The following is an 11,076-nucleotide window of genomic DNA, read 5'->3' on the forward strand; positions in this document are numbered from 1 at the left end:
TTGGAATGCCACCCTGTTGCCAAATTTTCATTTAATTCTGAGCATTTTCATGTATTTATTTCAGATTTTTGGCCCAGTTCAACTCATTATCAAGTTTAAAACCATGGAAGAAGTGGTGGAAAGGGCCAATAATTCGCAGTTCGGATTGGTAGCCGCTGTCTTCACCAAAGATATTGATAAAGCATTAACAGTTTCTGCGGCTATGCAGGCTGGGACAGTCTGGTAAGAGATGATATGGTGTTCCGATAGTACTACACTGGCATGGTGGAGATGGGACTGTCCTGAATGAGATTATTGACCTAATTACCCTGAGCAGTCTGATCCTTGATTCCCTTACAAAATTAGGTTTGTGAAGGGGGGGGGGATTATATAGGAACTTTTTTACACAAAGGGTGATGGATTTGTGGACCAGAGGAGGTAGTTGTGGCAGGTACTATCACAACTTTAAAAAACTTTTGGACAGATACATATAACCATATAACAATTACAGCACGGAAACAGGCCATCTCGGCCCTACAAGTCCGTGCCAAACAACTTTTTTTTTTCCCCTTAGTCCCACCTGCCTGCACTCATACCATAACCCTCCATTCCCTTCTCATCCATATGCCTATCCAATTTATTTTTAAATGATACCAACGAACCTGCCTCCACCACTTCCACTGGAAGCTCATTCCACCACGCTACCACTCTCTGAGTAAAGAAGTTCCCCCTCATATTACCCCTAAACTTCTGTCCCTTAATTCTGAAGTCATGTCCTCTTGTTTGAATCTTCCCTATTCTCAAAGGGAAAAGCTTGTCCACATCAAAATACATGGATAGGATGTTTAGAAAGAACCAAATGCTTGCAGGTGGGACTAGTGTAGATGGGGCAAGTTGGTTGGCGTGGGCAAGTTGGGCCAAAGTGCCTGTTTCCATGCTGGATGACTCCATGTTGTTCACATCAGTCTGGGAAAGCTCTGCTTATGAGGATTTCAAGATAGTTTTGCTCAAATGTGATGGATTCACTCACTGTCCACATAGAATCAAAAAAGTAAACCTTGCAAAGTTTTGTTCCTGCGTTGCCTACCAGGAGCACAGACTGAGAAACCTTTCTCTGAGCTCCCTACCACGGTACTCTCTTCAGAACGGAGCCCTTACAAAATGTGGAATTCCAACACATCAACGATCCGGCAAATGTTTAGTTTTAACATAGACGCCAACTAATCAATGAATTAATTATCAAGGAACATCGCAGCATTGTGAGCTGCATTTCCAATAGCAAGACGTATTTACCTTTGAAAACAAGCGAAGCGCAGCTTTTACCAAATGCAACATTACCAATTTATACCAACTGATCCCATTGGAATTTAGGCCAATCAACGCATTGAATATGTGATGTCTCCTTAATCCTGCAAATATTTCACTTACAAAATGAATAATATCTGCACCTGTTTTCACAAGGTTATGTGAAAGGAACAAGTGGAATATCACAGATTCAATGGGCTGAAAGGCCTATACCTAAGCTCTTTCAACCAATGCTTCCCAAACCTAACACACACACGCACTCTGTAAAATGATTCTCACCCCTCCAGTCACTGTTTTGACGGATATATGACAGTGTTCTCTGGTTGCCAATCTTCTTTCCAATGGAAAGAATAACTCCCTATTTAATCCTTATATTTAAATTAATTCCCCCGTAACCTATTTCTGTTCACTCATCCTTAATATTCCCAATAAATCAGCATCCTGGTCTTGACACTGCGATGGCCCAGAAACAGGACATAACAGCGACTTATCAACTCCAGCCAAGTCACGCTTATTATCATATGCACAAGTACTGTGCAGTACAAGTACATTGAAAATTTTGTTTGCAACAGCTTCAGACTCGGACAACACACAAATCCTTCAATTACACACAAATTACATGTAAATTTTACAAGACAGTGAAAAGAAAAAGACTGCGCAAACAAAAAAGAAGGCACTGACGCAAAGCAAAATTGAAAAGATAACACAGGTTCAGCAGGATGGTTCAAGAAGCTGGTAGTTGTAGGAAAGTGCTGAACCTGGTGAGATGGGACTTCAGGTACCTCTTACCTGATGGTAGCAGCATTGCAGAGAGCATTGTCCTAGTGGTGGGGAACCTTGTTGATAGACGCTGTGATCTTGAGGCAGCACCATGTAGATGCTTTCCATGGAGAGGGCTGAGTCTACCAATTTCTCAGCCGGGTTTACCATTTCTTCATATTACACTCTATTACCTTAATATTAGACTCTATTTTGCCAGCCATATGTTTTTGGAATAACCTCCAACTTATCCTTTAGCTTCCAAAGATTTGTATGTGTGTGTCTGTGTCTGTGTCTGCGTCCCGTCTCCCTGTTTCTGCACCCCCACTTTAACAATGCGCCATTCAGTATATATTAGTCTCCCTGACTCTTCCTTGCAAAATGCATTACTTCACACTTCTCTGCTTTTAATTTTATCTCCCATGTGTTTGAGCGGTCTGTCGATGTCCTCCTGAAATCTGTTGCTGCCTTCCTAACACGTTCTTATTTTGCGAAGAGTGTGGGTTTCTGATACAGTGTGCGGGGAACCGTCGCTGAACAATGGATTCAAGCTGTCCAAGTCAGTTGGTGTGCTTCTGCCTCGCTCACTACTTTCGAAACTTGGCAACCATGCTGCAGTACAGGCTGCTGCCAGGGCTGTTGCTGGCACCAGTCGCTGGCAGGCCTCCTGCCTCAGATGGTTTCCAACCTTCACAACAGTGCCTACCTCCGTCAGCTCAATCTGATGTCAAGTACGATCGTGTGTTTTATTCAGGGCTAACAGATTCCGGGATATGTGACATTATGTGAGAACATTGTTTGTATATTGTAAGTTGCAGAGCACGACCCGTTTATTTTGTATGTTAGACTTGCTCTATGAATTTTATTCTGATCTTGTTGGCGCACATCTATTTCATCCAAGGTCCATTGCCTTGGGCTTTAGCAATGCAAGGCAATTAGTCAATGTCTCTGTTGCTCCCTTGGTGACTGAGTGGACAATGTAATGCGTGCAAGAAGAGTATGAAGCAGAGTAATTCACTGACGTAATGTTAGCTGAGATACAGATGGGCTTGTGGGTAGGGGTGGGGTGTGGAGCGGCTCACAACTTGATTTAAATTTTATTGGCCCTTCCTGTCCTGACTTGGGTTGTTTTCTGTTCAGTTTTATGCTCAGAAGCCAGCTGCAACCAATTCCATTTGGTTCCCTCCCCCCCCCCCCCCCCCCCCCCCCCCCCCGGAGGATCTAAGGTTACCCTCTGGAATGGGCGTTTGAGGGAGGGGCTGGAAGTTTGCTGATCAGACATGATTGAATACAAAGGAAGAGAAACATAGTGACATAAAATATCACTGCACTTCCTTCCACATACAACTTCAAGTTATCTCTTCGCAGAACCAGTGGAAGCAAAATTGGAAAAGTTGAAATTAGTAAAGAGGGCGATAGCAATTAGAAATAAAATGCTAAACTTGGGAGTCAATTTCAATGGTTCAAAATTTGATTCTCGGATTGCTAATGAATGGACCAATAAAAGCATTGACGTGCACACCAGAACACATTGCCTCACTCACACGCACATCCAGAGACACACAGATCACTTCACTTCATCGGGTGATTGTGGCTAATTAAAAAATTAACCATGTGGAAAACAATTGGAAGGAAAACATGCATCGGGTCATTTTGGAAGCATCTTTAGTTGGGCTGAAAATATCAAATCGCAGACTCGTTAATAGTGTGCTCCAAATTTACTCATATTTTAGAAATCTTGGCTTAGCACCAGGGAATTTCAAGGAACGGGAATTATTCCAAGAACTGAATCCTTTGCACTATACTATAATTTCTGACGCAGGGCAACTTTTCATTAAGGTTTTGGAAGAGGACAAAAATGTGACATGATTTAAGTTTAGAGTTGCTATCTATTCTGATTAGTTTGAGTTGGTTCTGCTTTCTCTTTGCGGTGTGTGCCCTCTTCAGAGATTACAGAGTTCCAGATTTTGCTTGTCTGTACCAATTAAATTCACTGTCATGAGCCATGCGCCAAACCCTCCTGTGAATACTGTTCCAAATCATCCTTCAGCCTTTCTCCAGCGGTCTTGCTTGTCGACTTTGTAGTTGAAAATGTTTCTCGGAAAAGTAATTGAATTCAAATTAAATTCATTCTTTCTTTATTGCAGGATTAATTGTTACAATGCCTTAAATGTCCAGAGTCCCTTTGGAGGATTTAAAATGTCTGGCAATGGTCGAGAAATGTAAGTAGGTTTATAGACTCAGATTTCAGAACACCGAGTTTCTCACCAAAATGTGCTGTTGAATTTCTGCAGACACATTCTCTGTTAAACGTAAAAAATTAAACAATGGGAAAATCTTAAACTATGGAAACATTTCAAATATGTTTCTTAATACTGTAAATCGCATTAACTCAGTCACTCTGGTGATACAAAATGGTTTTGTGATTGCAGGGGAGAATATGGACTAAAGGAATACACTGAAATCAAAACTGTGACTGTCAAAATCCAACAGAAGAATTCTTAAGAGAGCTTCGAGGCCAGACATGGCCATGGACACAGTGAATCCTCTCATTTACCAGCAAGACAAACACACACAACAGTGGTTGTGCAGCATATGGTTGAAGCTTTATCTTATAAAATGTAAAAAAATATATACTAGTGAATGTATATGTACCACAAATACTGTGTATTTGAAGAAAATACAATAATCTCAGCAAATTCCCCCGAGTGCATTCATTACATGGTTCCCATTTGATCAATTTTAGCCTTGAGTAATCTGTAGTTGGTGGGGCTTTGCCAGTCCATGGACCCACACAACACTGGGAGCTGCAGGACAAATTCTTATTTCTTTCCATCGAGTTGGGACTTGCCACGGAGGGTAAACAATGCCTGTTGAAAATGAGAGTGTGTCCTCTGATGCCAGGTGGGTTGCTGGGAGCAGCCAGAGGTAAGTGAGGGTGTGGTCAGGGTGGCATCCACCACCTTTGCTCTTCTGTAGAAAGTGGGAAAAGCCTAAGCGAAGAGAACCGCTTGAACTTGGGAAGATCTCCGAGTGGTTCTGTCGGCAGCCCAGACACCAACATCTAGTGGTGGTTTGCCACAGCCCACTGGCCATTCCTCACAGACTCTGCCTGCGATGACAACGTTACAGAGAGCTGGAAGTCTGCTCAACACTATAGCGAGCTCAGACTGGGAACTCAACTCCTCAACTCATGAAAGCCAATTGTTGCTCTTCTCTGGAAAAGACAAGGAGACCGAGAGAATCCGGAGCCGGGGAAGGGGTGTGTTGCAGGGAGGGAGATTTAGAAACATGGAAAATAGGTGCAGGAGTAGGCCTTTCGGCCATTCAAGCCAGCAACATAATTCAATATGATCATGGCTGATCGTCCAGAATCAGTACCCCGTTCCTGCTCTCTCCCCATATCCCTTGATTGCATTAGCTCGAAGAGCTACATCTAACTCCCTCTTGAAAACATCCAGTTTAGGGTAGAACTGGACCCAGTTGTTGGTCCCAGTTCGATCGGCAGCCTTGTGTTTATTTTAAATGTACTTTTCCATAAAAGTACTGCTTGCAGCACAGAAACAGGGCGACTCAGCCTCGTTGTTGCATTGGTGAGCTTATGTCCCACTTGAGACCTCCTCTGCCGCTGCGCCTCACACGGTGATCTCATGCTTGTATCCCTTGCCATGCTGTGCTGACTAAAGATGTCTCTGTCACTGGGCTGAACAACTCACTGTGGTCACAAATTGTTCAACCTAAAGAACTAAAGGCCGAGTCACCTTTTCAATTGCCGCAGCATGTTCAAATGGCCCTGCCTGCTGAGGTCCCCCTGTTCTGATATCACTCTGAGACCGTATCCTTGCACTGTTGGCCGTCGATGGTGCAGGCGGGTTCTGAGGTTGGCTCTGGTGGGCGGCTCAGCCACAGAGTAACCGTGTGAAAGGCCGTCGTTCACTGTGTGTAAAGAGGCTCCACCGCTGGCCTGTACTCAAGCTCAGTGTGAGTCTGAGCTAAGACTTCTGCTTCCCACCTCACCCACACCTCCCCCCCTCAGTGTTCGGACAGCATTTCTCTGTGTCTGATAGCAGGCAAGCGATAGTAAATTGTTGGCTTTCTTTGTAACATGTCGCACAACGGCAAAGTGGTGGTAATGGGAGACACGTACTAATTATCAGCAGGTTAAATAAAATCCCAATATTTCCACCCTGCCCAGTAACAGTAAAGTTGATTTTCCCAATTCATCGCACGCAAAAACATAAGATGCAAACACTGTTACTTCCAATGAAGTATTCTCTCCTTGTGCAACTTTAAACATTTCTCCTGGCAAACCACCCGACCATCATTTATTTATGGAGTTTCAATGAGCAGCCCATGTGTCGTGTCACCAAACCCCAGGCCGAACCTCACCAAGGCATTGTCTTTTGTGAACTTATTCTGATGGGTACATTACAATTCATCACCTCTTTGCAGTCTTCACCTCTGAACAGCGTTATAAAGGCATTGAACCAAACAACACAGAAACCGGCCTCTCAGCTCAGCTCCCCTATGCCAACCAAGTTGTCCCATCTATGCTAGTCCCGCCTGCCTGACCGTATCCCTCTCAACCTACCCTGTCCATGTACCCCTTCCTAAATGTCTTTTGAATGTTGCTGTAGTGAAAGTAGTGCATGATTCTATACTTTCTCCAAGGACAAGGCCAGCAAGGTTTGTTAAAACCATGATTCCGTCACAAACATGCAACATTCTCTTTCATTGTAGTCTGTGATATTGTGACGTTGGTGATTAAACATTACTCTGCCACGTAGAATAAAACCCAGGCCTTGGAGGCATTGGAAAGCTCAACGCCATTGAATGATGCATCCTAAACAACACACAGTACCCCAGTCACCCAACCCTGTGCCAGATACCAAGCATTAATTGTTCTACTTGGGCCACAACAATATATATCAACACCCCTTATAAATTACTATGGAATAGGAACAATGGCTCTGTGGTTTGTGCTAAATGTGTATTCTAATCCCAACTATCATGACTGTACTCTGCCACTGAGATGGAATTTCTGTCACTGGGTTGTTGAACAACAAGAGTTAAGTAATGAGGCAACGTGCAGCACATATAGAAATAAAGCTTCCTAATCAACGTAGAACCTGAAATAAGAGCCAAAAAAAAATCACATAATATATGATATGAAATGGGACGATACCAAAGTACTCAGAAACATGTCTCTGCTTTAAATAGATCACTTTTATTATTGATGATTTAATCTCAATGAGTATATAACCATAGGATATTGCTCAATCCTATATTTTATCAAAAAACTTTGGGAAATAAGAGCAAGGTCCTATCTTTTATTGCACCTACTCTGCCATCGAATGAATGTGTTGCCTGAATTTACACATTAACTCATAATTCCATGTCTACTGATTCTGTTGATGCTCCAAAATGGACCGCCCCAAGTATTACATACCCACAGCCATCCGGAATAGACAACTTCTCATCACAGTCCTAAGTGGGTGAGCTCTTTCCTGATGCTATGGCCTTGGTTCTAGACTCTCCAACTTTCACCTTCTACCCGATCAAACCATCTGAAAATCTCAATGAGGTTACCTTTCACCATCTCCAGAAAACCCAGCTGTTAAAAATCCGATTAATATGTCTATTAAAACAATGAACGGGGGAATTTTATGTAAATTCATATACATCTATCTGTTAATAAAACTGTGATTTAAAGGATAGTGTGCTTTTGACATATTTTGTTGTTATGCTATAATCGCAAGGAATGTTAATCTAATATTTTATTTCATACCTTTCACTGCGCTCATATGAAAGCTGAGCATTAATGTTGCCAAGTTTCACCATTTGTGTCTTTTACTTTCTCTATTTTAAGTCACCTGTGGTTGATGTCACAACAGAAGCAATAATGTGTAAATCCGTAAACTTTATACACTGATTGAATGACTGCAACTTTCTTTTTGTTAACTGTATTGCAGTTTTGAAATCATGTATATACAATTATGTACTATGAATATATAAATTTATTTTCTATGCTGTTTTTCATTAAAAAAAAACCCAAGATACATTTGGTATCGGAGTGTTAAAATTATGTGAGAGCAATTCGCCTAAAAATGTGACAAAGCTTTAGAACAGATATCAGTTGAGTTGTACTGGTTGTGACTAATCCAATATAAAAACTCCTCTTACGGGAGATTGGACTCCAGTGTCTGATTCAAATCTCTTTCCCTTTACCTGAGATGTGTGCATTAAAGGAAGAGAACAGTTTTGAATGTGGAGACTATTGTAGATATTATTCACTTTATGCTTATTAAATATAGAGTTTGGTGGTTAGATCTTCCATCTCTCCTTCCCCCAGAACTATAATTCGATGAAAGTGTAATGGGTGCACTTAGTTCTGGCAACTGCATACCGAACACCAAGCACTGAGCCCTTGTCACATTTAATCCCCATGAGCAACTTATGATTACATTTTCAGATTGGGTCCTTCCCTCCAGCTAAATATTATTAATAATTTTTATTGCAATGTATTAAAATCCATTAACTGCTCAATATCTTAACTTTTATCATGCTAGAAGTGAAGTGCAAATAATGTAAGCATAGAAAAGCCTGCATAAATATTTGGTTATTTGAGTATACCCAGAAATAGAACTGAACATTTTAGCAATTCATCCTGCAGCTAATAAAGGTTTTGTTTTGTTAAGATATCTGTGATCAGTCATTGTTATTTTCAATAAGTTGTGAAATAGAAAATGTTTGCATGCCTGTTTGGATAGCAGATGTAATGAGATCAGAACGATAATAATTTACCTGTGTGGTTTGTTAAGAAAAGGCCTGTTGATCCTATTACAGTAATCGTGAATAGAAAAGTTATTACAGTTCATCTTAATCCAGAGAGATTATTAAACTCCCTGATGCTACATCCAAATGTCTCCTAAGTACTCCCAGAGCTTCCACTTCCACCATACTTTGTGGATGCTTATATCACATAATTCATCCTGTGTAAAGAATCAAAAGCCTGTTCCTCTTTGACACCTGTATACCCTGCTGTTCCCTTCAATTTAAAATAACTTGAGTTGACTTTATCTCAGCGATCTAACACACTCTATAGAAACACACATCTAAAATCTGTGTTGTAAAAGATTATCCTCTGTTCTAAGGTCATACGATCATAAGTGACAGGAGCGTAATTAGACCATTCGGCCCATCGAGTCTGCTCCGCCATTCAATCATGGCTGATCTATCTCTTCCTCCTAACCCCATCCCCATACTCCTGCCTTCTCCCTGCAACCCCTCACACCCGTACTAAAAAATAATTTATCTATCTCTGCCTTAAAAATATCCATTGACTTGGCCTCCACAGACTTCTGTAGCAAACAATTCCACAGATTCACCACTCCCTGACTACAGAAATTCCTCCTTGCCTCCTTCCTGAAGGAACATCCTTTAATTCTGAGGCTGTGACCTCTAGTCCTATATTTCTCCCACTAGTGGTAACATCGAGTCTAGATGCAAGCATTCTAGATACTAAGCACACCACTTCTTTACATTGATGTTTAGTGTATGCGTTAGGGATTGAATTTCCACCTTAGGTCTCTCCCTGTTTTTTCATAACGGACTCTGGAGCAGGTGAACATCTGAAGCAGAAATCTCCGTCGCTCTTTCTGTTTCATTTGCTCTGCCTGCAGCATTTGAATGTTCCTCTTGAATCTTAAAGAAATGTGCTATTCAAGGTGCAGTTTCACCACAGCATTATAAAACCTGATAACTCTTAAATTCTGGAGGAACTCAGCGGGGACAGGCAGCATCTCTGAAGGGCATGGATAGGCGACTTTTCTGGTTGGGATTATTCTTCAAGATTGATGGGGGAGAAAGCTGGACGACAGGTGGAGGCGGGACATAGCCAGGCAAGTGATAGCTGGATTGGTAGATGGGAGGACAAAGGTCAGAGAAATATAGGGAGACAAAAGGCTGCGTTATATATAATGTTTTGATGTGACATCATGACTTTGTGATGAAGCCCACAAAAGTCCTTGTGAAAATGGCAGATGAATAAAGCAGTGATGGATGATGATGGTAATACTCAGTTATTCGTTGGAAGGAGACACAAGAGACTGTAGATGCAGAACACAAAGTGCTGGATTCTGGAGAAAGGTCCCACCCCAGGCTGTGGGATATATGTGCGAGTATATGATCCTTGCTATGTGCTGCATTGTCTGGATTACGTCTATAACACTGGCATTGCCCCACTCATCTGCAACGTATGACACTCCTTACTTTAGAGTCACTTTGCAACAAACATCTGAATTTCTTTGTAACGGAAGTCAAATAGTGAGGAAGTGGACTAAACATTCTCAGAGGCCTGGAATTGAAGGATGCACGGGGAATCAGCAGATTGAGACGGATTCGGATGTGAGATAGAATCGGGATCACTGACCTTCCATTCACACTCAAAACCAGAAGACAATCTTTCACTTTTATTTACTCCTTACTGGGATCTTAAAACCCCATCTCCCTATGACTGGAATACAAAGCACTGGAGTAACTCAGCAAGTCAGGCAGCATCTCTGGAGGACATGATAGGCAGAGTTTCAGGTCAAGACCCTTCTCCAGACTCCAGCACTTTGTGTTCTAAGCATCTGCAGTTCCTTATGTCTCCTACCAATACATAACTGTGTATTAACATCATCACCTCATTACTGCTCAATTAATCTGCCCTCTTCACTAGGGCTTGTGCTGGCTTCATCAATAAGCCACGGTGTCACATTTAAAAATTATTACCATGTTCAAAGCTGAAATTTGTCCAGGCTACATGAAGTCAAAGGAACATAATGCTGCACCGTTTTGTAGCGTCTGGGATTTGCATTGAATTTTCTCGCAAGAAACCCTGAACAAAAAGAACCAAACTGGAATCATCGATTCTTGCCGATTTATTCACCCTTTGGGACTTCACGCACGTTAGGTGGCCAGCACTGGCCGTGCGAGGTGCCATCTGTACTCATTTCCACAGATTTGGCCTAATTGAAGTCAGTGGAAGCA

At 41.9% G+C, this 11,076-nt stretch overlaps 1 protein-coding gene across 1 annotated transcript in view; it reads left to right on the forward strand.

Moving 5' to 3' along the window:
• The window catches only part of aldh1a2 (aldehyde dehydrogenase 1 family, member A2), a 78,833-nt gene extending 69,533 nt beyond the window's left edge, over positions 1-9,300 (forward strand). Inside the window, exons 11-13 of the mRNA XM_055661222.1 lie at positions 65-222; positions 4,191-4,265; positions 4,476-9,300. Coding sequence (XP_055517197.1) covers positions 65-222; positions 4,191-4,265; positions 4,476-4,548 — 306 coding nt within the window. The 3' untranslated portion in view covers positions 4,549-9,300. The remainder of the gene's footprint in view (positions 1-64; positions 223-4,190; positions 4,266-4,475) is intronic.
• The last annotated feature ends 1,776 nt before the right edge of the window (positions 9,301-11,076 follow it).

The sequence above is a fragment of the Leucoraja erinacea genome, chromosome 33 (genome assembly GCF_028641065.1).
Source record: "Leucoraja erinacea ecotype New England chromosome 33, Leri_hhj_1, whole genome shotgun sequence".
NCBI classification, from domain to species: Eukaryota; Metazoa; Chordata; class Chondrichthyes; order Rajiformes; family Rajidae; genus Leucoraja; species Leucoraja erinaceus.